Source organism: Ochotona curzoniae, unplaced genomic scaffold, assembly GCF_017591425.1.
Source record: "Ochotona curzoniae isolate NIBS_2020 unplaced genomic scaffold, NIBS_Ocur_1.0 contig_4501, whole genome shotgun sequence".
NCBI classification, from domain to species: Eukaryota; Metazoa; Chordata; class Mammalia; order Lagomorpha; family Ochotonidae; genus Ochotona; species Ochotona curzoniae.
Window position 1 is genome coordinate 17,815,885 of NW_024466307.1, and position 26,442 is coordinate 17,842,326.

Consider the following 26,442-nt stretch of genomic DNA (forward strand, 5'->3'; position numbering starts at 1 on the left):
CCTTGTTGCTGCCAGCTGGCTTCTGCATTCCTTACAGTGTTTGCCTCTCCATGTGTGTTTCGTGTGCTCCATTCCTCTGATGTGAGCTTGATTCAGGGATGTACACTGGGTGCTCTCCCAGTCCAGTGAGTGTCCATCATGGGTTCCTTGGAGTAAGGCAACAGAGCCCTGTGTTAACACTGTTTCTTTTCCACACCCTTTCTGCTGATCTGCCCAGTCAGGGAGGCTTTGAAGAGACCTGTGTCATTTCTACAGTGACTCTGAGACTCCCACCAGTGTGAAGCTGCAGTAAGCCCCCTACCCCCAGCTGCCATGCAGCTCAGCCTGTTAGTGGTCACCTACTTGGTTGCGTTTCTTCCTGATGTCTTTGAATTCTTCCTTTAGAAAAAGGCCTGAAATTATTTTTGCAACAGTAATTTCACACATCACAAATAGGAGATCAAGTCGCTCAGGAATTCTGCATCTGTCTGCACTGGGACAGATAGGGCAGATGGGGGCATGTGCCCATGCCCCTTGCCTGTGGAGACAGATGGCAGTGTGCTTATGTTCTGTCTTCAGGGTCAGATTTCTCAGAATGTACAAGTGTTGCATGAAGCTCACCCTGTCTTCTTGTTTCAGGACAGGTAGTGCCTCTTTGTTGGCTACATGGCATGATTGTTTCAAGTTTTCTTGAGCCATGTCCATAGTAATGGACATCTGTATCAGTGAGTGTGCCCACCATTGTGTTACCTTTCATCAGGTGCAGCAAGTCGATGCTGCTGTGTGACCCAGCACATATCATTACCGTTTGGTGTTCCCCACATGGTGTCTGTGTGGCTTCTAAAAGAATGTGCTGTTTCTTAATTGAATTGAATTTAATTGGAAGAGCAGATGAGAAAGGAGGGAGGGGGAAGAGAGAGAAAGATAGATTGGTTTACCATGTACCATGTCACTTCCCAAGTAGCTGCAACATCCAAGGTTTCAAAGCCGGTAGCCAGGAGCTCTGTTCAGTGCTCACAGGTGGCAGGAATGCATATTTTTGGGCTGTCCTCTCCAGCCTCTACTCCTAGTGTTCCACTTGAAGATGATTTTTAGGGTGGTCTTAAGAGATCTCAGGTTCTAACAAGCTTTGTCTCGTGACTTTGCTTCACATAGTTAAGTATCTGACCTCAGTTCAATGCTCTATTTCCTTAAAAGAAAAATCTGGATTTCTTTCCACTCAGAGTCATTGCGAGGCTTGTCCCAGACCATGATTGCAAAGGAATGTCGTTCTTCCCCAGCAGGTACTCTGCCCATGGAGTGTAAGGTTTGGGAGGGTGGCCCTGAGCAAGGGATTTCCTCCTGGTCCTTGGGTCAGGATGAGTGAGTTCTTGCATGTGGAGCCCGTGGTGATCGTCAGCCAGCACTCCTCGCTGCCACCTTCCTCTCAGCGGGCACGCATGCGCCTTCTGCGGGCTGGCGTGTGATGCCAAGTAAGACCTTTTCTTTGTCATCGAGAAGCTTCCATACTAACATGGGTATGTTTACCCGGTGAAGTCTGTTTTCCCTCATGTTTTAGCTGTTGAAATTTAGCCATCACCCAGGAGGCTTCCCTCCCATGTCAGGGCCCTCCTTCACGTCTTAATTCATTCTGTTTAGCAGCAACTGAACACTCACGGGCCTGAAATGTGTCTGAGAACTGGGATGCAAAGATGGTGCGTTTGGGTGGCTAATATCTGTTGGAAGCTAACTGGGTGTGGGGAGACAGACACCACTGACAGCCCTGCCGCGGGAGTGGGTGGGGATGTATGGCATGTGCTCCGCCCAGACTCTGTGGCCTTTTTGGTAGGACTCTTTAACCTGCAGACTGGCTCTGTTCCGCCTTGTCTTCCCTGCGCCCTTGTCTCTTCTCCAGGAGCAGATGTTAACAGCAGGCATGCACTTAACTTCCCTTTGTTGAAACTCTGGCTTTGATCACCCCTCACTCCTTCCAGGAAACACATCAGCTGTTTTTTGTTTGTTTGTTTGTTTGCTTTCGCAGTTGAAGAAAAGCCAGAGAGGCATAGAAAGCCTGGCTGCACTTGCCCGGGTGGAGCCCTCTGATAAAATGAACATTTGTGCAGGTACTTACAGCACAGATCCCACTGACCGCTGGGTAACCCTGGCGGATGCTCCTGCTTTCCAGAAAGTCCTCCAAGAAAGGAGCCCTACAAAAGGCATATAGTAGGGAATTTTTCTTCCTTAAGATTTATTTGTTTTTATTGAAAAGGAAGATTTACAGAGAGAAAGATCTTCCATCTGCTGGTTCACTTCCCAAGTGGCCACATGAGCTGGAGCTAAGCCAATCAGAAGGCAGGAGCCAGGAACTTCTTCCAGGTCTCCCATGCAGGTGCAGGGTCCCAAGGCCTTTGGCCATCCTTTAGTGTTTTCCAGGCCAAAAGCAGGGAGCTGGATGGGAAGTGGAGGAGCCAGGACACAAACCAGAGTTCATAAGGGATCCCACTGTGTGCAAGGCAAGGATTTAGTCACTGGACTAATCACACCGAGCCTAGTAGGAAATTCCTGACATAGACTAGAAAATATTGGTAATACTCTATTTTGCGTCTATTGTTCTTTGAAACATTTTCTTTGAGAACTCAAAGATATCTCTGTACTTTTATTGTCACTGTATTTTTACTAGTTTATAATAAGTGTATATAGTTTGTTCTTACTGTAAATGTCATCCTGGTGGAAAACTTAAATAAATGAATGTCTTGCCAAACTGTGAGTGAACATAAAGGCTCCTTTGAAAGCCTTGAGTATTTATTGCCACAACAGATTCACAACATAATACTGGGCTCAAGAAAGATTTTTCTCAGTGGAAAGAACTTATTATCACTAAAGGTGATGTGAAATCGTTAATTTTTCCTTGGAGCATGTTGTTTGTAAACGTTTTCTGGAGATGAATTGAAATTAATGATCTTCTCCCTTGTTAAGATTTCATTTCTGTTGACCCCTGAGAGAATATCCAGTTTAAAAAGAAGAAAGCATAAAAAGTGCTAGAAACCCTGCAGGTGTTATCAGTATGTGAGAGTTACCAACTTCTTGTGTGTTCTGCTCCCTAGTGCTAGCTGAGTAATGTCATCCCTACTGCTACATTTTGTGTGAGTTCATCTGTGGCTCCCTGGTAGAATCTTGCCTACTAAAATTCCATATATATTTCAGTTTGGCTAGACCATGTGTCTTTGCAAGTTCTTCTCATAACAGGAGGAAATTGTGTGTGCGTGTGTGTGTGTGTGTGCACACATGTATGTGTGTGAGTGTTAGCAGGTAGAAGGTCAGACTGTGGTCTTCAAGAAGAACAAGCCATCCTTCATTTGTTCCCCACAGGACACTGTGTAACAAATAGCTTTATAAATGCCATAAGAAGCTCAAGTAGGCTCCAGTGAAGGCTGTTGAGTTAGAAGAGCAACTTGTCGTACAAAGAATTTCTGGAAGCGTGCTGGAACTTGTGTTAATAGAGGAGGCAGCCCGTGGAGTATGAGTCATCACCACGTTACTTTTCGTATTTTATAATGCACTTTTCATGTCAGCCGGTAGCACTCAGCCTAGACGCATTACATTCTTTTCTACAAACTCCATAGATTGAAAGTTCTTTCGCATTTGCTGTTACGTTCTGTAAGCTTTCTCGCACCTTTCCCTCGCCGTTTTTCCTTGCACAGTCCTCTGTTCAGAGAGTGTGCTGCGTGCATAATAACCCTCGGGCTCGATGACAAGTTGTGCATGAGGATTAAGAAGTGGGTAATAAGAACCAACCTATAGATAAACTTGCAGGGATCCTGGGAATTCAGCAAGCTTCAACTCTGAGAAATTGGTGAAGGCCAATTTTTTTCTTCTTATCTTTCCTAATCACTTTCTTCCTTGGGAGATCCTGTAAAATACCTGCTACACAAAAATTCCTCAGAACTTCATTGAAAGATAGAATTAAAAGATAGCTACTTTGGTGCAGGCTTTTATTTGAAATATAAACACGGTTTTATTCATAATACCTGTTTCCCATGAACCTCTTAAAGTCCTCCTAAATCCATGGCTTTCAAAAACTTTTTGCAGCAAAATAACTATCGTTTTATTCCATTTTTATATGAACTTTTTAAAAAGTCATTCCATAGACTTGATTGATTTTTAAGAGTGTACAATTTGTTCACAACTTCTGTCTTCCACCTCTGAAACTGAACCAAAGCTTCACTGAAGAGCTAAAATTACAGTAAGGCTAAAATGACGGGAGCTAGTAAACAAACATGGGAGGCTTAAGCCAAAGCAGCAACAAACCTGTTGGAGCCTTAGGGACTTCTCACGCTGTCTGCTGTTTTGTATAGCAAAAAGAAAGAAAGCGTCATTCTGTTACCAGGGATCCTAAGAGATACCAAACTCAATTAAAATTGTCTTAACTTGAACCTCGCCAGCTTATCCCACGATGCTGATATATGGATATGAGGTCCAGCTATAGACCATCTTGTTGGATCTCTTATCTTTCTTCCTAGAAACAGATTGTGGGCAGGAATGCACTGCCTGCTGCACCAACAGAGTGGACATCGCACTGACTCATGGTTTCTTAACGCGAGGAGAGAAGTGTGGAGGAATGGGCTTGGGGGGCCGCGTCAGGGCACAGTGGCATGGATGACAGGTGGCCAGCTGGAGCGGGCCAGCCTTTTCTCATTGCGTGTCTTCTTCACCCTCCAGAGCTCGTGTGAGGAGTGCTTGGGCGGTGTGTGCTGCCTCTTTTATCTCACCCTATTTCTTCATCGTTTTCACGAATTGTGTGTTCCCCTGAATAAATGTTCTCTGCCATCTGATACTAAAAAAAGAGACAGTAGAAATTGTTACACCGTTTAGTATGTGAGAGATGATAAAGATTGGGAATAAGAAACAGTGCTTTTAGCTTAAGGAAAGGCTCCCTATATTCCTTCCAGAATGACAGGAGATTATTTTCTTTCTATTAAAATGCATATTCTTTTAAATTTAGGAATAGAAGGACAGTCTGTGGAAGTTTCCAATATCGTGGACATCCGAAATACATTTAACCGGGAGATAGCCATGAGAATTTCTTCTGAAATCAATAGCCAAGATAAATTTTATACTGACCTAAATGGATACCAGGTAATTTTGCTTGAAAATATCCAAGTTATGGTTGTATTGCTATGTCATTGGGATGTGTGATATGAGACCACATAATTGTGGGTCCTTTGAACAAAATATGCCTAAAGTTGTAAATTATTTCTAAAATAAACCTGAATTGTAGCAGACAGGAGTGGTTTCTGTATCAGATTTCTAAAGGTAAGAAACATATTTGAGAGACCATTTTTAAAACATTTATTCATGAATATTTGTTCAGAGGGAGATTTGGTGACTATTATGTGTGATAAATAACTTGATGCTAAAATGAATATATTAGTGTATCTAACTGGAAAGGAAAATTAATTAGGGACTGATGGATTATGTGCCTCCCCCTCTGCCCACCACCATCCCTGGAACTGGTCTATGGGTTATTCTTTGTATATACATAAATGTGTAATCTCTAATAATGGCTGTTTCTACATTTCAGGGAAATTCCTTCTTTTTATGACAAAGTTATGTTTGTGCATGTGCAAATTGCATGCACCTATACATGCACACACACGTGCATATATTGCACAAACATATCTGTTCAGAAATGTGGGCAGGTATATATCTAATCAAAACTTTCATGAAATGGTTTTAAATAGTAGTAAGACCGTTTATGCAATAGTTGTCAGCTCGTCAGTTATCTAGTATAATTCTTTGTTACCTAACTCTTTGCCTTCTGGGGGCACGTGTGTGATGATAACATGTCTTTAAGATTATACCATTAAAAATGAAAGCATGTTCTTAAAACATTAGCATTTTACACATTCCTGGCTATGAACAGAAATAATTTTACAACATATGCTTCCGTTTGGTCTGCCTCTTTCCTGGGGATGAGTGGAAAGGGTTGTGATAATTTTCTGTGATTTCCTGCAAAAGTTAAATTTAGACCTTTTCCAAAATACGAACCTTGCAACCTGCATTCCGAATGAACATGTTAATTCCGCCGTAGCCATTTGGTTCCCAAATGAAACCCTGACTTTCTGGTGACTCATGTTCCTTGTATACAAGAGGAAATGTTTCTTAAAGTCTTAAAGGAAGCATATAGTTGTATGTGTTCATGTACAGAGAAACTAGAAAGCGATGAAAATGAAGAATTAAAATATGCATTTGTTAAGATCAAGCTTTCAATTAAATAAGGAAGTGTTTTAAAACCTATAATCCATAAATTTTCTTTTAAAATATGTAAGCCGTCTTCTGAAACTTTGAACCCAGTGGTAGTTAGCCAAACCTAGACATCTGGGCAGCCATGCAGGGATGAGAAGAACATGAATGCAGTAACACATCTGTGGCAATTTTAAATGGCGCTTTTTTTAAAAAAAAAATTTCATTCTATAAGTTAATTGTGATGGAAAAATGACAGTTTAAAAGCAGACATGGAAAATTCTTTCCAAGAATTTTCTTTTTATTCCCATTAACACTTTACAGTTGTTTGTTCACCAGCCTATTAATATTTCCTAGGGCTACCGCATGAATTACCGCGATCTAAGTGGCTTAAACCAACAAAAATATTCTTCCATGGCGTTCTGGATATTGCATGTCTAAAGTCAGCACGTCAGAGGGCCCTGTCCCTTCCAGGGCTTCTGGGGAAATACCCTCTCTTCCTGCTCCCAGCCAGTGATGTACTGAATAGCCTAGGTGCTCCGTGTGTACGTGGAGCGTTCCTGTCTCTACCTCCAAGGTCACAGATTTCTCTCTGCTCATAAAGACTCCAGCTGTTGGGATAGGGCCTCCCTCATCTAAGCTGCCTCAGCCATTCCGCAGAGACTTTGTTCACAGGATGTGGGTGAACCAGATTGTCGTCAGGGGGTCACAGTTCAACTGGATACAACCATTGAGCTGAGAGGCATGCTCCAAGGTTGTTGGGAAGATAAGATGAGCTCTGGGAGACTCTTAAGACTGTCGCTTCCATCATGGGTCTTTCAAAACGCACAAACTATTATGTTAATTTTTTTTTACCTCCTGTTCTTGAATTTCATGTGAAATGATATTATCATAAGTTTTAATGAGGAGGTGGCATTTTAATGTGGTGTGAATGAGACTCATTAATAATAGTGCCTTGAGAATGGAGTTACTGTAATGCAGACTGGCTTAAGGGTACTAGCTAACTGGCTCAAAAACCAGTTAGATCCCATGCCTTCAGACACTAGGCTATGAGAAATTGGAGTTTGGAGTGATCTGCATGGTAACTGAACAAGAAGAGTAAATGTGGTATGGGTTGTAAGTGTAAGTATGCATTGGTAATATGTTAGAGGATTTGGTGAGAAGGTCTGTGGTATTTATTAAAAATGATTCGAGAATAACAAGAGATATTTCCTGAAAGGGGATAGGGAGCTATTATGCTTAGCATTCATTACAAAAGCAGCATGTTAGAGGTAACTGAGAAATGAATACTTAATACCTTTATAATTTGTTTTATGCAAATACTGGGGAGCTGGAAGACTTCTGTTGAGCATTTTTATTCTGAATCTAAATTGGAATGCTTATTTTTAAAATCTGTACAAGTTCTACCTTTCCCACTTAAAAAATGTTTTTAGAGATCATCATATTTTTTTGCTTCATATTATCTTAAAGTTTTCATGTTGAAATGTTTTCTTTATCTGAGAAAGTACGGAAGCTATGCCTTTCTGCCTTCGAAAGATGTCATCTGTACTTCAGGCTAATTGCTCTACAAGGTAAATATCATCCATTTTTGCCTTCTAAGAGAATTGTTTTGTTGTGTAGATCCAACCGAGGACGACAATGAGCAAGTTGCCTATTCAAGCGAATGTGTACCCCATGACCACCATGGCCTACATCCAGGATACCAAGAATCGCTTGACGCTGCTGTCGGCTCAGTCCTTGGGTGTCTCCAGTTTGAGTAGTGGTGGGTGGTGTTTATGTTTGTTCCTACTCTGAAATGCCTCAGGTTCTCATGCATCATCTCTCCCTTGGTCAAAGGTAGGAATCACCCTCACTGTCTGCTTTCTAACCCTTTGCCCTCTCCAAAGAACACCGGGAGCCAAGGCGGTAGAAATGTGGAGATAAATAATTTCATGGAGTTAAAGATTCCAAAAGAGCATAAAGAGAGAAGACAGGGCGCAGCATGGTAGCCTAGCGGCGAAAGTCCTTGTCTTGCATGTGCCAGGATCCCATATGAACACCAGTTTGTGCCCCGGTGGCCTTGCTTCTCATCCAGCTCCCTGCTGTGGCTTGGGAAACTAGTCAAGGACAGTCCGAAGCCTTGCGACCCTGCACCCATGTGGGCAACCCAGAGAGAAGCTCCTGGCTTCAGATCAGTGAAGTTCCGGCCACTGTGTCCACTTGGGGAGTGATCAGTGTATGGAAGATCTTTCTCTCTGTCTCTCTTCCTTTCTGTATATCTGACTTTGCAATAAACAGAAAACACAACTTTAAAAAAAAAAAAAAGAGTAGACACTAGTTCACTTTGCACTAAGAGAATTGGATTCCTGTAGTATGTAGCTCTAACTGGCTATCTTGTATGCCACCAATTGCATCCTTTCTACATACTGAACTAGTGAAGATAAACACTGAACCAACCAGGCAGCTAATGGAGTACGGACCCCTGCTGTGTCCTCTGTACCAGCCCACTTTGTGTAGTAGACCTGTCCATTCTTCTCTCCTTGTACGTGTGGAAGGAGTTACTGCTGCTTATTTTCCTGTGTGTTTTCCCGATGCACAGTCACATGCACTCATGCTTAAAAGACACAAATTCAGTTATGAAGCTGGTCATGGTTTCCCCTCGGGGGCCTGGCGGGGGATGTCGGGCTGACAGGCAGGCAGACATGGCCACCGTGTACAGTGGTGCAACTGCACGTTATCCTTGTCTCCATTAGGGATGAGGAGCCAGCATTGCTTAAATATGTCAGTTTTTTTTTTTAAGAGGATTCCAGGATCCTGGAATGGTATGTGATGTTCATTCTCTGAAATAACCCTGTGTAAACAAGATCTGATACCTTTGCTTATGCCCTGCTTTAACTTCTCAAAGTGGGGCTGTGCACAGGGCACTGGGAAGCAGCATATACGCAGTGGTGACAATGTTGTCACTCCCCTGCAAAGACGCCTGAAATCACCATGCACCTGCTGCAGACCCCTGGATAACCTAGTGTTTGGGGAAAAACAGTTTGAGTTCAGTCCAGGAAGTGACATGTCCCGTGTTGTACAGAGGTTGATTTGGAGGCAGGAGAAGAATTAGAAATTGCTAAGAGATTGATGTTAATTTGAGGATGAAGCCGTGGGCAGCTCTGTGCCTGCAGACGCGAGTCCCAGACACTCCGGAGTGAGTGAGGAAGGATCTGTTCATGGGTGCTGGTACTTAGATTTGGGAGAAGAAGTGAACACTCCAATTGGTCTGACTGTGGAACAGCACAAACCGCTTAGCTGTTTCTCTTTTAGGTAGAATGACCATTTTAGTCCAGTAATAGATGCAAACAAACATACATTTTCAAGGTGTACAAAGCTTAAGCTTTTTGTGTCTTAATTATTACAATCTTATAGATAGCAGTCCATTTTTAAACATTTTTTGCTTTGTCATCTCATAAGCTAATCATAGTTTGCAGTGTGAGCTGGTGGACACGTGGGATTACTGATTAGCCCGAGTCAGGACGGTCCGAGGGGAATGGGAGTGTGAGAAGGCTGTCTCCGAATCCTGCAGCTTCTTTAGAACCACCCCCTGCAGACAACCTGAATCCTGTGTGCAAATCTGTCTGAGAGCCAGTGCGTCTGTGTATGTTACCACACTGGGGATGAAGTGCATTTCCTAATAAGCCTTCTAGATGCCTTTTTCAAGTTTAGGTTTGCACGCTTTTTGAATTTTCAAATGTCTTTTAGTTGACACATTGCATTTTAAAATTCCAAATGCTGGCACTAAAAGTTTGAGAGATCTTAACTTACTCTTTCAGGTTAATTGTTTTGAAAAGAATAAAGCTTTAGGTTCTGTTCTGAGCAGACCCTCTCACATTTCTAAACAGATGCTGTTCAGCATTAACAGGTAAAAGTACAAGTGCTGTCTTAGCTTGTGATTTTGTGGAAGCTGGTGGAGCTATCAGGAGAAACCCATGATAGCTTAGGTGATGTGTTCACCTCCCTGACTCAAACAGAAATGTAAAGCAAGGCATCATGCCTTCAACCTGAGCAATCCTCAATAAACGTTCGTATTGAAAAATCTGGTTAATTTTCCACTTGTTGATCAGGTCAGATTGAAGTCATCATGGATCGAAGACTCATGCAAGATGATAATCGTGGCCTGGGGCAAGGCGTCCGGGATAACAAGATCACTGCTAATCTGTTCCGAATACTGCTGGAAAAAAGAAGTGATGTTAACCTGGTAAGGAAAAATACCCGGTGTGTTCTTCTGATACTAAGTTGTCCTTTGTTTCACACATTGGCAGTGGTGACTTTCCACTTCTTGAGTTTTTTTTTTTGTTTGTTTGTTTGTTTCCAGAATTAAGATGTCTTAATAGCTCACACTCACAGAGACAGAACTGCAAAAATAAGCATTATTGAAGATGAAAATTTCAGGTCATTTTAGTTTTTCACTTTTGCTGAGTCTGTGGATAAATAATACCCAGGAATCATTTTGGATGGATTTTCAGAAATTATTTTGAAAGAAATTATCTATAAATGGAGCTAAGAAAGAGGTTAGAAAAAAAAAAAAACACAGCTCAGTCACCTGCTCAGGGAGATTATGTTTGATGAGTAGACTATTGAAAACTGGGGTTAGTCTTCTCTCAGAGCAAATTCTAATGCTGCTGCTGCACTGACAGAAGCCCTGCTGGTCTCGGGGAGGTGCTGTCAGCGCACAAATCCCTCCTGGTGTGGCCTTGGCCCCTTGTGTCTGCACTGATCCTTTTACTTCCTTCCTTGTTCTCTCCAACCTCTCTGCCACTCTAGCCAGAACGGACAGAGCTGTCTGCCTGGGCACCAGGCACCTGCCCACCTCCTGTTTTAGCTCTGGCATTTTGCTTTCATTCATCTCAGTCTGTCCACTTGGACCTGTAGTGCTTGACTCTCCTTTAGCTGCCCTACCACCGCTTCTGGCGGATCAGCACCCTGGGAGGCTAAAGACTTGTGGCCATGCCACAAGTGGGAAACTCAGCCGGCAGTCTGTCCCAGCTCTGGCTGCTGTGGGCATCTAGGGAGTAAACCTGTGGGTGCGAGGCTTCTCTCTCCCCCTCTTATTCTGCCTCTCTGTCTTTCAGGTAAATAAAAACACATAAACCTAGAGAAACGGGAGCAGAAACAGCCCTCACTCAAGTCTCTGTGCCCATTTTCTGTACGCCACTGTCGTCACTCTCTTATGGGCTCAACCAGAGTTTGAGATGAGTCTATTTTCTCACAATTCTTCCACTTACCTCTCATCAGCCTCCTCTGCATGTGGAGTTCTCTTGGGCATTTTCTGTCCCTGTGTTCCTTCCGCTTCCAGCAGCAGTGACATCAACCATCATCACGAAGCATATTGTCTGGCGGCAGGGCTGGCGGAGGGGGGCGGGGGGAGAGCGTGCAGAGTGGCTGGTGCCTCCCTCCCTGGATTCTCTGCCTACCCTTCTGGCCCTTCCCTGTTTGTCTGTATTTCTCACCCACCCCTTGTGCATTGGAGCCCTCAAGCCTGTCCCTGTCTCTCTTCTCAGCCCTAATGTCACTTCGCAGCCTGGTCTACTCATGTCAGCAGTCACCGCAGCTGTGCAGATGGGGCTACAGGTGTCTAGTCACATTCTGATCCTCCTTTCCCCTAGACCCAGGCCATTCCCAGTGTCCCCTCTGGCTCACAAGCCATTGCCCCCATCCAACTCAGGCCAGACACCCGGAGCTGCCGGTGACAGGCTTGGACACCACTGTCCCAACTTCTTCCTCAAACTGACCTTCCTGACCAGTGTGTGCCCTCCGCAGCGTGCTCCCCTTGCCATCACGATCTAAACCAGGATGTGTGTCACGACCTGCTGCCTCTCCCCAGTCAGCCACATGGGGCCTGAGCTCTGGGCCCACAGGTTTGCTCTCAGCCTTACGTCCTTGCAGAGCCCTCCCCCCTGGAGCAGTCCTGCGTTTTTCCATCACGTGCTCCATCTGAAGTGCTCTCAGCCATCCTGGAAACCAGACCTTCCTCCAGCAGTGTCCTCTGCGTGCACCCCTCAGCTCTGCTGCGTCCCTCCTCAATGTGTCTGCTCACTGTTCTTTTTTTCTGCTCCGTGGGAGTGGCACTGCCTCTCTGCTTCTTGGGATTATCTCTGGCAAAAGTGGGGTCCAACGTAGGGGAGTACATCGCAAGTTTCACAGTAAAATGGAACTAAGAGCTGAGCTTTATTTTGGTGCAAAAAAATAAATGCAATCCATGTCTGCAGTGGGTTTTCAGATTGTTTGTGGAGAAAGCATATTGTGAAAATACGTGTGTGGATTGTCAAGGTTATTTGCACCAAAGAAGCTTACCCTTGAATTCCACTTTTCCATGAACTTTTTGGGGTGTGCCGGTGAGTGAACACACAGGTGCTTGGGGGAATGAGCTGTTGTGGCACGTGGAACAGCTGTCTGTTGATTGGCACATCCTCACAGGTGCCTGCTGGGTTCCCCATGCTGGGTCCCAAGGCCTGGCCGCGCTTGAGGCAGAAGCCCAGAGGTCCTCCTTACCTGAGGTGGATCATCGCTTAAGGAAGTAGCACCAGTCGATTCAGTGAAATGGCAAAAGCTAATTGAAGCAAAGCGGGTTTTCAGTGTTTGGAATCTTTTAGAGACAATAATATCTAATTTAGTCGATTGGATTTACACCAGTTCTTGAGACTCATGGTTTATATCAATTACTGAGAAGATAGATCAGCGTCAAGGAATCAGAACTGCAATGGAAAATCAATTGTCAGAGTGTTGGCAGCTACTGTGTCTTCCTCCTCCTGCAAATGTGGCTGGCTTGTATGTTTCTGTCTCTATATTGACATTGAACTACAACACTTCTGTTAAGTATGGCAATAAAAATTTGCATGCCAGAATACAGAGCTTTCATTTAAAAGTTAAAGAATTCATTTGTTCCCATTCAAGACTTCTTGGATAATAATTGACTTACATTCAATCCATTATTTTCATTTCTTTACTTATTTATTTTTGAAGATTTGCTTATTTATTTGAACAACATAGTTACAGAGGGAGAGACAGAGAGATCTTCTGTCTACTGTTACTCCCCAAATGGCCACTGTGACTGGGTTGTGTTGAATCCAGCATCCAGAAGCCGTTCATGTATCCTGCAAAGGTGACAAGGACACAAGTACTTGGACCATATTCCACTGGTTTCTCAAGTACATTAACAGAGTAATGTATTAATGATGGAATAGAAGTAAAGCCACCAAGACTAACCAGTTTTCGCTGGCCTCACAGGCACTGGCATAAATCCAGTCCAATGTTTTAATGGCATTTGGTTACATTTTTCTTTTTCTGAGTCAGGTTTAAATCTCTAACTCATTTTTTTTTCTTGAAAATGTATTTATTCACTTGGAAAAGTAACAAAGAGAGAGAGAAGAAGAGACATACATACATATGTGAGAGGTATATAGACAGAGGTTGCAGGGGGTGGGAGAGCGAGAGTCTTCCATCCATTGGTTCACTCCCCAAATGACAACAGTCGGGGCTGGACCAGGCTAAACCAAGAGTTTAGAGCTTCTTTAGAGCCCCCTCATGGGTTCCAGAGCCCAAGGATTTTAATCTTCTGCTTTCTCAGGCACATTAGCAGGGAGCTGAATTGGAAATAGATCGGCTGGAATCAAATCAGTGCCCAAATGGAATGCTGGGGTCACAGGCAAAGGCTTAACCAGGTACACCAGAAAACCAACCTCCTACTGACTTCTTTTAAATAATAAATGAACGAGAGAACCAGCTTATTGAGAAGATACTTGAGTAAGAAATTCGATTTTCTAGGCAGTGCTGTTTGGAATGTCAAGTCTCTCAAGTCTAAGGCACTGGTAATGGAAAATGAAGTGGGGAGACATCCATCCCTTGGCTGGGAAGTTTTCACAGAACCCTTGGTCTTACCAGAGTTTTGTGGAAGCAACCCTGGGCTGACGCAGTGGGAAGTTAGCCTAATCCTGATAGTGTTCTACAGAGGCCAGAAGGGCAGGATTTGAGGGGTTCAGAAGCCCAGGGCATTCCCCATGGTCACCGGAAATGAGTGGAAATGGCCTCCTTGTGCTGGCTGCCTTAGATTTCACTCCCCGTCCCTGTGACTGATGGTTGGTACCGGAAAGGGGCCACGGAGCTAGGAACTAGAAGCTCCGGAAGGGTCCAGGTGTTACAGTGGTGCTGTTTTTGCCTCTGGATGCCAGTTCCGTACATCTTAGGAGGGGAGATTGGGAGACAGCAGAGTAAGAGCTCAGGCAGGGATCAGCAGGGTGATAAGGGTGCATGTTTAGGTTGGGAGAGCGGAAGGGCTGTGGTGAAGGTGGGACATGCGTCCCTCCAGCAGCCAGGACTCAGCAACGGGATGTTTCTACCTGGGAACATAAACCCAGCTGACTCAGATTTCCCATTATTTGGGGGTTTAAAAAATATCAAATATTGGTTCTAGAGTTATTTCCCGATTTTTAATGTAAATTATTTTAAAGAGTTAACTTTTTTTTTTTTTTTCCACTACCGGGCAGACCTGCCAAAACATGTGTATAGCTCAGTCTGGCCCACAGCTCGCTGGTCTTCAGCTCTGAGCTTGGTGCTCCCCTGTGGGTTTTCTCTCCTTCTCCTGCTCGGTGTGTTTACCCCACCCCTCTTCTGTCCGGTATTCCTGTTTCATTTATTTATATTGCATTTGCTTGTTAATTAGTAGTTATATTTCAACAAACATTTATTAAGTTCTCACCATGTGTCAGGTTAAACTGCATAAACAAAGCTGACTAAAAAAAAGATCGGGTACTCTTACATAATTTATCAAGTTGCAGTGAGATGAAGTGAAAGCTGTGTTGTTTGAGGATCAGCTCATCCAAGTGTATTTCATCCAAGACACCCAGGAGACTGGCAAAAGGACCTGACTCTCTGAAGAAAGCCTCAGACCTAGCGAGGACCAGCTCTGCTTTGTGCTTTGGTCTGAAACTCTAGCCAACATGCAACCAGTCACCCCAAAGCTAGGGAAATCCGCCTACAGCTGAAACACACATAAAATCTACAGCAAACACATTTTGTTACCTTTGGGTCTGTCACAAGCCTTATAGTTGGAGATTTACCTTCCTTTCCAGGAGATGTGTTAAAATATTCGTCATCCAACCCCCATATCCTGTTGAGTCCCATTGTTGCTGTGAATAGAAGGATGATTACAAAGCGTGTGATGGTGGGGACCTGGATGAGACTTTGCATTGTCAGCCTGGCTCGCCTCCAACAGCGTTACTTTTGACACTGAAGCACAGTTCTTCAGTAAACTTCCCTTTTTTTTTTTTTTTTATCTTGCTCAAGACAATAAATGGCACAACATGCTTTCACTCGCACTGTGCTTAGATGCGTGTTCTGGGAGATTTTTCATCGGCTTGTTTTTGAATCTCAAAATAACTCCTACTTTTGCTGCCAAAGTGGTCAGGAAGCTGTCTGGGCTGGCCCTGCCGCACAGACTCACCGAGCAGGGGATGGATCCGTCATGGGGTCAGACAAGCAGGGGTCAGACAAGCAAGGCCCAGCCACTGGGGCTTCTGTTCTAGGGATCTGGAGTTGGGACAAGGGAGTCTACATTTTCCTTTCTGAAGGCTGCCACGCGTTATTCCATGTTGCATGTGGGCAAGAGCCAGGAGCCTGGGGAACAGGCCTGATCTGGCCGATTGGTCCATGGATGCACATTGTTACTGCTTCCACACTGTACATGGTCTGTCAGGACATGCCCTGACTCCCCATCAAATGACTAGGCGTTCCTCCCACAATGCAGGCCAGAGCAAGAGGGCTTGTTGTAAATGTTTGCTAACCCGTCATGGACCTGCTGCCTCCTGAAGGCGACTGGACATGTGTTTTCCTTTCCATTAGAATTTTTATCCTTCACTACTCAAAACTGATTTTGCTAGCAGTCCTGTCCTAGATTGTCAAGTCCTTTGATCTGCACGTATATTTAAAGTGTCTTGTTGGAAATGGCCCCTCACTATTCAGGTTATTCTCAGCTGCATGAAGTATTTGGTGTTAGAGGAGAATGCTATTTTATATGCTTTAATTTATTCTTTTTTTTTTTAAAATAAAAGGATGTAGAATGGATACATTTTCTTGGAACTCTGAGAAATAATGTTTTTGTTGGTATTTGGCATTATAAGTTCTCTCTGCTGCCTTTAGAAAATATTTTTCCAGTGAATTGCAGTGACATCCACTATTGGCAGTTGCTACGATGCGCGTCACCATTTACTAGCATCCTTTTGACCAGTGCTAACTGGACATTCTGCTTGTTAAGCTCCGTATCTCTATAAACCCTGTCCACACAGACTAGTAGTGAAGGCTTTTATTTGAGACCTGTAGTACCAAAATATTAAGAAGAAATCAGTGGGATAGCTGTTTGAAAAAAAAAATAATGTGCAAAATTAAATTTGCTTCACCCGTACCTGCTTATCGGAGGCCCTCCATACAGAAGTTGTTTTCCCTTCCTAGTTCTGCCTTGGACCCATTCTTAATGCTTAGCCTTTACTGGTTCAGTTCTACTTATGCATAGGTTTAATTAATTTCCACATCATCTAACATGTGTGTCCCTAGTCCTGGTTTATTTGATGCTTAGACATAGAGAAATGTATGTGCATGCAAAACATAGCAAATTCTGAAGTATTTCAAAATTATGCTGAGTGATCATGTATAATATAAATATAGTAACTATTCTATAACATTTACACTTGTACCTGCTTTCAGAACAAAATAAAGCAAGTCAAATAATTTACCAAACTGAAAGGAAAACAATCAGGTGCCCTAGATAGACCATCCGAGGGTGGTTTTTTTTTTTTTTTTTTTTGGATGTATTCATTTGTTTGAAAGTCAGTTATAGAGCAAGGGGGAGAAGGTGAGACAGATCTTCCATCCACTGGTTCATTCCCCAGATGGCTACAATGGCTGAAGCCATTGCCAAAACTAGGGGCCAGGAGTTTCCTCCAGGTCTACGGCATGGGTGCAGGGTTCCAAGTGTTTGGGCCATCCTCTGCTGCTTTCCCAGGCACACTAGCAGAGGGCTGGATCAGAGTTGAGCAGCCTAAACTCATGTGAGATCCTTGTGTTTTAAATGGCAGGTTCACCTGCTCCCCTACAGAACAGGCACTAGATTATATTTAAAATAGAGTTTCTAAAAATACCGTTGTTGGATGCTGTTTAATTCCTATCATTTGGTAACATTAATAGGATGTGGTTTCAGATCAGTATGTGCATTCTATGGTATTTGTTAACCTTACCAATGAAACCACAAGGCTGTGATGAATGGACTCAGGAAAGGGATGCAGCATTAGATAATTTATATCATGAACACTGCAATTCTTAGTATGTGGTAGAATGAGAAATAGCTTCGCCTTGTCCAGAGATGTTTTGGGGACATATTTTCCATACTCACTATTGAATCAAGAAGAGCTATTTTACATATGTGTTAGGCAGACACTTGTCCATTTTCTTGGACTTCCTGTAACTGAGCTGGATGGTCTGTGTTTTCTAATATTGTTATTTACAAACTGTTCTAAAATCATAATCATCGGGCCCAGTGTGGGGACACAAAGGCTAAAATCCTCACCTTGCGTACCCAGGGGTCCCATATGAATGTCGATTCATGTTCCAGCTGCTCCAGCTCCCTGCCTGTGGTCTGGGAAAGCAGTAGCAGACAGCCCAAAGCCTTGGGACCCTGCACCTGCACAGGAGACCTGGAAGAAGCTCCTGGCTCCCGTCTTCAAATCGGCTCAGCTCCAGCCATTGTGGCTACTTGGAGAGTGAAACAGTGGACAAAAAGATCTTTCTCTCTGTATCTCCTTCTCTCTCTAAATCTGACTTTACAATAAAGATAAATAAATCCTAAAAATAAATACATAAATAAACAAATCTTCTGTGCGGGTGCAAGATCCCCAGGCTTTGGGCCATCCTCTACTGCTTTCCTAGGATGCAAGCAGGGAGCTGGATGGGAAGTGGAGCAGCTGGGACACAAACCAGTCTCCATATGGGATCCCTGCTCATGCAAGGCAAGGACTTCAATTACTAGGCTGCCGTGCCGGGCTCCATCACAGATTTTTATAAGGCGTCCTTGTAAGGTGATTCAAGTCATGGTGTTTTGTCTTGTCTTGACAGGAAGAAGAGAAGAATCCCGTGAGCTATCCCTCCCTCGTCAGCCACCTGACTTCTTTGTTCCTGAATCATCCTGTCTTTCCCATGATGGAGAAGATGTCAGCCAGCTCCAAGCTCCTGGGTGAATTCACCCCGCTCGCCTCGCCTCTGCCGTGTGACATCCACCTGGTTAACCTGAGGACCATTCAGGCCAAGGTATTTCCCCACGCAGAGCTAGGGAAGATGGTTTCTTGGTGAATTGTTGGTTTAAGAGGGTTGGCGGCTGGGGGAGCAGGGGAGGATACCGTGAGCTTTTCTCTGCCCTGACGAATCGTTAAAAGGGCTTCCCCTTTAGCTAAAATCGTTATGCTTTTCATTTGCCTGTTGTTCAGTAATTTAGAGAAAATCTCCATACTAATTTATTTGATCCTCGGAAAAGTTTTGTGGTGAGCAAGTCAGGAAGTACCGCATTTCTCCAGTTAAGGAAGCAAACAATAGCCCGAAGTCACATCATCTCGTAGGTGGAGAACAAGACCTCCCCATCGGCTCTCGTAACTTCTTCCATTGGTTTCTCTTTGTTAGGCAGGAGTTAGAGAAGCAGAAACCGTAGGGCTTAATTGCTTTTGGAATAGAGACCTTGCATTTTCATAGCTTTCTCAAGGCAGTCGTTGGAGTAGAGGCCTCGTTTTTGAGAAATCTCCTCTCTACGAGAAACATCAGAGGAGGAGCATGGGAGATGCAGCGTGGCTGGAACAGAATTCAGGGAGACCACTGTGGTTTGCATATAAGCCCAATGCTAAGGCCAGCGAGACTGCATTGGGAAAGAATACGAATTATGTCTTTACAGCCTGTTTTGATGTGAATTGGCAGATGTTTTGCTGGAAATAATAAGTGTTTATTGTCTGTGGAAATACCTCGGGGTAAACGGGCTCAGTATTGTCAAAGGGGGCATGCTTGTGTTTAAAGACAGCTCTGGGAGAGAGAAATAATTCAGAATAAAGAACAAGGGGAAAGGAAGAAGGGGAATAGGAGTGGGGGAAGCGGAGGAGAGTCGTTGTGTTGTTAGAGTTTGTTCTCTTGGCTTTTCTATCACCTTAAGATGGGAGGCAAGAATTGTGTCCTGGTGGCTACGCACTTGCTATGTCCCTGAGAATCTAATGTGTTAATAAACTCCTAAGACAATACATTTTAAATAGGAAAGAAACAAAAACAAACCAAAAAAGCTAAAGCAAGGAGAACCGTCTACAATGAGGACATATGGGAATTCACAAACTTGAGATCCAGTGAAAAGGACTTGTGCCTGGCCATGCAGAAAGACATAAGGACTTATAACAGTGCAGGTGACCTGTGAGGTATGTGCCCGTGTCACCACATGTAGCCAGGCTTGTCTCACCACGAGGGAACTTGGAGCATTTGTTGCCTGACCGCGACCTGCTAGTTCCCGCGAAAGGCTTTAGCGGTGCAACCATGAAGCTTAGATTCTGGTGGGAGAGTAAAACTGCAAAGTCAAGAAATGCAACATGCTCTGTGTAAGGCGGCCATGAGTGTTAGGTGGGGAGAGGGGATGGCAGGAAGGAAGAGCAATTTGGGAAAGGTTCAAGTTTGGTTAGGTTAATTGGACAGACCCCACAGACAAGGTGACAATAAATTGATCACTACAAGGAGGTCAGAGAGGAAGAGACTTCCACGGCCTTGGGGATGTGCAGTGCCCTGGGCAGAGTGCAGGGCAAGTGCACAAGCCTGACTTCAGGGGAGGTGGGCTGAACTCCAGTCCTAGAGAGCTGCTTCTATCCGTTGCTCTATTGTCCTGCCTGGAGTAGGTGCTCACTGCCTGTCGCATGAGTGAATGGTGTGGGTGTCCTCTCGGATTCTGGCACATTCTTGTCGCAGGCCAGCCTTTTGTTTCATGGGTGGTGCAGATAGGGCTGGGGAAGTCAACATTGATAACTTGTAAGCTCAAGGGTCTGAAAATACAGACCGGAAGACAGCCAAGACTCTGGGTTTTGGATTCTCCATCCATACTTCCTGGTGGAAAGTGTTAATGTACTGAGATGCCTAAGGGCCCGTGGGTAGATGAGGCCTCTGTTCCCACAGTACCTGGCCCATAATGGTTTGTAGTGGGATTGTTTTCAGGCAACAGCTTGAGCCAGCAAGAATCATTGAGTACAGAGTTTTACCCCCTAAAACACATGACTCCATTTCCATGTTACCTCTTTTTATTGGGAACCTCATTACTTCCTTGCTGTTGCCTGACCTCCCCAGATTGTAAACCCCATTGCCCTGCACACAGATTGGATTCTTGAGCCTTGAGCCCCTCCATGGTCTGGCTTCCCCTAACTGTGGGCTTGCGGTGGCAGATCTGACCCATACACAGATGTACCATCCTCATTGCCTGTAGCCAAGCAGCTGCCAACTTAGCTGCTGCTTAGGAAGCGGGACTGATACCAGCTATACCTGTATCACACCTAAAGCCCTTCAAAAGCAGAAATGCTTTATAAACATGCACCATTATCTTGCTGAGGTCCAGCAATCTCCAGGCTGGGTGCAAATTGAGAAGCCAGGGGCCCAGAGCGCCCTCCGTGTCTCCCATGATAGTTCAGGGTCCCAAGGCTTTGGGCTGTCCTCACCTGCTTTCCCAGGCCATAAGTAGGGTGCTGGATGGGAAGTGGGGCTGCTGGGATTAGAACTGGCACCCATATGGGATCCTGGTGCATGCAAGGTGAAGACTTTAGCCACTAAGCTACCGAGCCAGACCCATTCAGATGTTTTAATCTGATCTCCATACAGCAGAGTATTTCATAAGACTCATAGAAGAATGGAATTAAAAGAATTTTTGAGACTTATGCATTGTTGTTTGTTTTTTACAACCCTCATAACCTTTATGAAGACCCAACACATGTAAGGGTTTCAACAACAGCAAAAGCAATGTAAGATTTATGTGTATGTTTGAAAGGCAATGTCACAGAGAGAGTGGGAAACATGCAAAGACTTCCCAACTGCTCATTTGCTCTCCCAGTGGCCACATGGCTGGGATTTAGCCATGCCAAAAGCCAGGAGTCTTAGAATGCCAGCTGGATCTCCCCTGTGGGTGATAGAGGCCCATGGACCTGGACCATCTTCTGCTGCTTGCCAGGCACATTTACTAAGAGGCTGGAACATAAATGGAACAGCAAGGATTTGACTGGCTGCCATATGGGATGCCAGCATCGCAAACAGCTGCTTAAGCCACCACATCACAGTGCCATCTCCTTAAAACTTTTGTGCCAAAATAAATGTCACCATCAATTCTCTTTTCCATGAACTTTATAGAAGTTATTTATTTCTTTATTTGAGAGAAGAAAGACATGTCTAGGAACACAGGGGAAGTCGCCATTTGCTGGTTCACTCCCTGATGGCCCACAGTGGGCCTGACGCCAGATGCCAGGAGCTCCATCCCGTTTTCCCACATGGGGCAGAGGGGAGCAAAAATTGAGCTTCTCAAAGCCAGAAAATACTGCACCCTAGCAGGAGTGTGCATTCGCAGGAAGCTAGATGCAGGGACAAGAACCAAGAATCCAAGCCAGTTGTTCCCATGTGGACACCAGGCATCCTGCCCCACGTCTCACCTGCTGGGCCAAGCAGCCGCCTCCGTGAACCTTCTGAAATATCTATAGTGCAGTGAAGCTCTCTGTGCTGGACAGGATGTGTGGTTCCATGGTTACTTGTCTTATGCAAATAGTTAACCAGTCATCTCAACTTCAGCGCAACTTATGGAATAGGCTGCTTTCCTGCCACCCCCTCCCCAGTTATTTATGCTGCCACTTTTCTTCTAAAGATCAGCTTAAGAGTTTTTCCTTTATTTTGCCTTTCTTACAAGAATTGATTGGTGCTTTATTGATCTCACTAGCTTCTAGAGAGGTGAGAATTGCGAGAAAAAAAAAATTCCTTTGTTGTTCCTGTATTAACCTTCCCTTTGTCTCTGTCATCTCGTTGATCAAAACAAGATAGCTATTATTAGGATGTTTTAATGAGGACCCTAGAAAATGAATTGCTGCTGGTTACTTCCTGTCTCTGACTTCCAGCAAAGTGTACGATCTCCTGACCTCTGCCAAGGCTAGAATGGACTGCAGATGAAGGTCGTAGGGGGCTCTCGTAGCAACCTTCATGGGCTGCAGTAATCCCAGCATGTTTTCAACTGAGCCTTAGCATTCTTAGGCACCTTAAACTCTTAGGCTGTGTTGGAGAGTATGGCCCAAATTACGTCCTTCTGTTCATCAAAAAAATCCATGCATGTGCATAGAACTGTGTATCTTGTCAAGACAATGGCCCAAATCTCCCATCTCAAGTCCTTGATCACAGCCCATACTTTCCTTCGGAGGAAGAGTTGCCTGCACCCATGCTGGAGTCACATCATCTGGCTTTGAGTAGAGCTCCTCCCCTTGCTATTTGTGCCAAGTGCATCCAGAATTTCCAGAAGGGGGCCTTGAATCCTATTTGAAAAGGGGTGGATGAATGAAAGGGAGGTAGAAAGAGGCGACTGCACCATGCCAGTAGTGAGGAAAGCCTCTACATGCAATGCCAGTGTCCCATATGGGTGTGAGTTTGTGTCCTGGCTGTTCCACTTCCGATCTGGCTCTCTGCTAGTAGCCTGGGAAAAGCAGCAGAAGATGGAACACGTGTTTGGGCCCCTGCCAACCATGTGGGACACTTAAGTGATGCTCCTGGCTCCTGACTTTGATTTGGTCCAGTTGAAGCCAGATGAAAGATCTCTGCCTCTCCTTGTCTCTGTAACTTTTTAAGTAAATAAATATATTTGTTTTTAAAATTAATTTATTTTTATTTGGAAGACAGATTTTACATAAAGAGAAGTAAAGAGAAGGAGAGACACAGAGAGAGAATCCATCCACTGGTTCATTCCCTAAATGACCACAACAGCTGGAGCTCAACCAACTCAAAGCCAGGAGCCAGGAGCTTCTTCCCAGTCTCCCCTGGGAATGCAGGGGCCCCAGTACTTCATCTTTCACCTGCTGCTTTCCCAGGTCATAATCAGGGCACTGGATTGGAAGTAGAGCAACTGGGATATGAACCAACACCCATATTGGATCAGTGCTACAAGTGGAGGCTTAGTGGACTGTGCCACACGGTGCCAGACCTAATCAATCTTTCTTTTTTTCTTTTGTTGCACAGGCAGAAATTAGTTTCCAAACCTTGCTTTCTGTATCGTGTTTCTGGTTAAGTTTCAGCTCTACTGGAGCCATTGATCATGAAGTGCTTTTTTTTCTAGCCTTAAGTCATCAGAAAGGTTATCTCCTTTGGTTTACAACATTTTGTTCTAGTACATATGAAAACCCTTATCTTTTCCCTGCTGACTGATGAATATCTAATCATACCAGTTCATAGCCAGAGCAGAGGGGGAGAAGTAAGCTGGACCTGTTCTGGGGTCCTAGCTCAAGCATTTGAATGAGGCTCCTCCCCTTCCTAACCAGGTAATGTAGAGCAGGTCACGCCCTCATTAGGATCCTGCACATGACAATATGGGTCTCTCTGTGAGAGTTGCCCTGATGTTTATAAAGCAGTCTGGCTCATGGTCGGCTGGTATTTGGCAGGTACATTCTCAGCTGCGCTCCCTCTGTCACGAGCTGTCGTGAGGCTTACTAACAAGGAAGTAAAAATGTCAGAACCTTTTTTTATAAATAAGAGAAGGTAGACATTTATGACCAAAATAAATCTCGGTGTCACCTTGACTTATATCTCGGAGTTAATCATTCCTCACACACACACACACAACCAACATTCCCGGGGCAGGTTTTTAGCAGTAGCAGTGAGGATGCCAAATCCTATATCCAAGTGCCTAGGTTCCATCCCTGGCTCTGGGTCTAGTCCCCCGCCTCATCCTGATGCAGATCCTGGCAGGCAGCTGTGATGCCAGGTAATTGGGTTCCCGCTGCTGCAGTGGAGGACATGGGTGGAGTTACTAGCACTCAGCCTTGGGCCTGACTGGGCCTAGCGAATGCAGGCATTTGGGAAGTGACCCAGCAGGTGCCAGCTATCTCCCTGTGAAGTGTCTGCTTGCCAGGCGGTCTTTCCATGTGCTGCAGACTTAAGGCTCCCCAACACCAGTTAGAAAATAGGCAGTGTTTTTAGCCCTTCTTACATAAGAGCGGATGAACTGACTTGGACATGGTCGCTCATGTTGCCAGTAAATGGTGGTGCTGGGAAAGTGTGGGGGCTGTCACCACACTGCTTGCCGGAATCCCAAGGGACTCCTTCTAGTGACAAGGAGAGTAGGGAGTCTAAAAATGGTGGGGAACAGCCTGTCGATTTTTCTCATGTTTACTCAGGGAGTAGTGGACCCTCACAGAGGGATGTCCCACACCCTGGAGGGAAAGGTCATGACGTACCAGTGCGGGGTCCCTCGTGATCAGTGCTGCCGTGGTGGGCGCCGTGAGACAGGCATTGCCCTGCACTTTGACATACATTCACATGTGTGAGTATACACGGGAAGGCCACAGCAGCTGTCTCAGGGACTACTGCAAGAGAAGGCAAGTTAGCAGGCTTCTGCATGTGGTCTGCACACAGCAGGTACTTGGCAAGTGTCAGAAGTTGTCACTGTTGTTGAGGCTGGCCCCTGGAGCCTCCCAGGGACTCCCCCATGGGTCTCAATCAGCTCACTGCAGACATGAAATCCTTGACTCAGTTACCTAACTAGTGGATGGTGGAGCTTTCTCTGAGCCCAAGCATCCTCCCACACACTCCGGCCTTGCTTAGTCCCTGGGTTGGATGTCTGTTAGCTGCCCTGAGGTCAGTGCTGGGTAGTGTGGCACCATGGGGGTTTTAAACGCCGCAGCCTCACATGGGCTGTTACCCATTTGGCAAAGCCAGTCTGCCCTGTAGCATGGTGCCTGGCACGGTTTTGACACCTGCGTTTCCCCCCTTAGTGGGGAGCTGATGTCGGGGCTGCGTTAGTCAGGGTAACAATGCTTCCCTCAAAAATCTGTCTGTTGTCCTGGGGCGTGCTGTGCTGCTGTTTCGAGGGGGTGTGTTTTCCTTCTTGCATATTCAAGTTAAACTCACAGTTTTCCCTCCTTTGAAAAAAACAGTTTTCTTGGAAATAAAACGTTTAGACAGACTTTGAAACCGAAAGACTGCTGCTTTGCCTCAGGTATTTTTGCTTGGAAACTGATATTTTCATGAATATTTGATATTTCTTATTTTTTTTTTTACAAAAACTTGGACAAGAAGATTACTATTTCAGTTCTTCCAAAAAATGATATAGTTTTTTGGGTTTTTTTTTTTTAGAAAGTATAATGATTTTTTAAAAATAGGTTTAACTTTTGGTTTTGCATCATGGCTTTTCATCTCTTGGGTATTCTGGCCCCACTGCTCTTGTCCCTCTCAGCTTGCAAGGACCTTCGGAGTTCACCACTCCCCAAGCAAATGTGTTGTGGCTCTTGGAGCTGTGCCTACTATCAAGTGGCTTGTAAGGATGGTTCATTGAATGAAGGCCAAATGCTTCAGGTTAATAGTGACAAGTGATTTTAAAGAGTCTAATTAATAGGCCAGCTGATCTTTGAATGTTAAAAGACTCTAACGATGTGATATAAACCTCTAAACATGTAATTTGATGTTCCCCAATTCTTGAGCTACCAAGTGGCTATGTCGGTGAAAGAAATTTATGAATAAGAAATTAAATGAAAATATTGTGTCATTTGAAAGTATTGCAAAATGGTTGTTCCCACTGATTTGATGGATGACAGTGGTAGAAATACTACAAGACAACATGCTGTGTACCTGACCCTGGACCAAGTCGTAATTCTGTTCTTTTATTTCGCTTCATTTCTTCTCCGTTTTATGGGAAAGGTTTGGCTTTGCTGCAGTCACTAGCTAAAAGGTTGCAGAGCCTAGAGTCAGCTCGCAGGCTGTCTGACTCCCAGGCTGGTGGTGGGGCGGGGCTGAACTTGGCTTCCCCTGCACCTGACTCTGGTCAAGACAGCCGTTGGCTCCATTCTGCAGACATGGAAACTGATGTTCAGGGGGTAAATGTTCTTGGTGCAAGACAGAGTTCCTCTGGTTCTTGTTCTGAGGCTCCTGGTGGTATAGCGAGCGAAGGCTTGTTGAAATTCCATTAGAACTCTTTACCTGTCTGTTTAACTGTGGGTTTCA

The 26,442-nt window shown here is 44.7% G+C and overlaps 1 protein-coding gene across 2 annotated transcripts in view; it reads left to right on the plus strand.

Moving 5' to 3' along the window:
• MAN2A1 (mannosidase alpha class 2A member 1) overlaps positions 1-26,442 on the plus strand; it is a 144,021-nt gene that overhangs the window by 112,474 nt on the left and 5,105 nt on the right. For both annotated transcript variants that reach the window (XM_040986138.1, XM_040986139.1), the window contains exons 17-20: positions 4,961-5,094; positions 7,822-7,963; positions 10,290-10,423; positions 18,325-18,516. In XM_040986138.1, the coding sequence (XP_040842072.1) occupies positions 4,961-5,094; positions 7,822-7,963; positions 10,290-10,423; positions 18,325-18,516 (602 nt within the window). The remainder of the gene's footprint in view (positions 1-4,960; positions 5,095-7,821; positions 7,964-10,289; positions 10,424-18,324; positions 18,517-26,442) is intronic.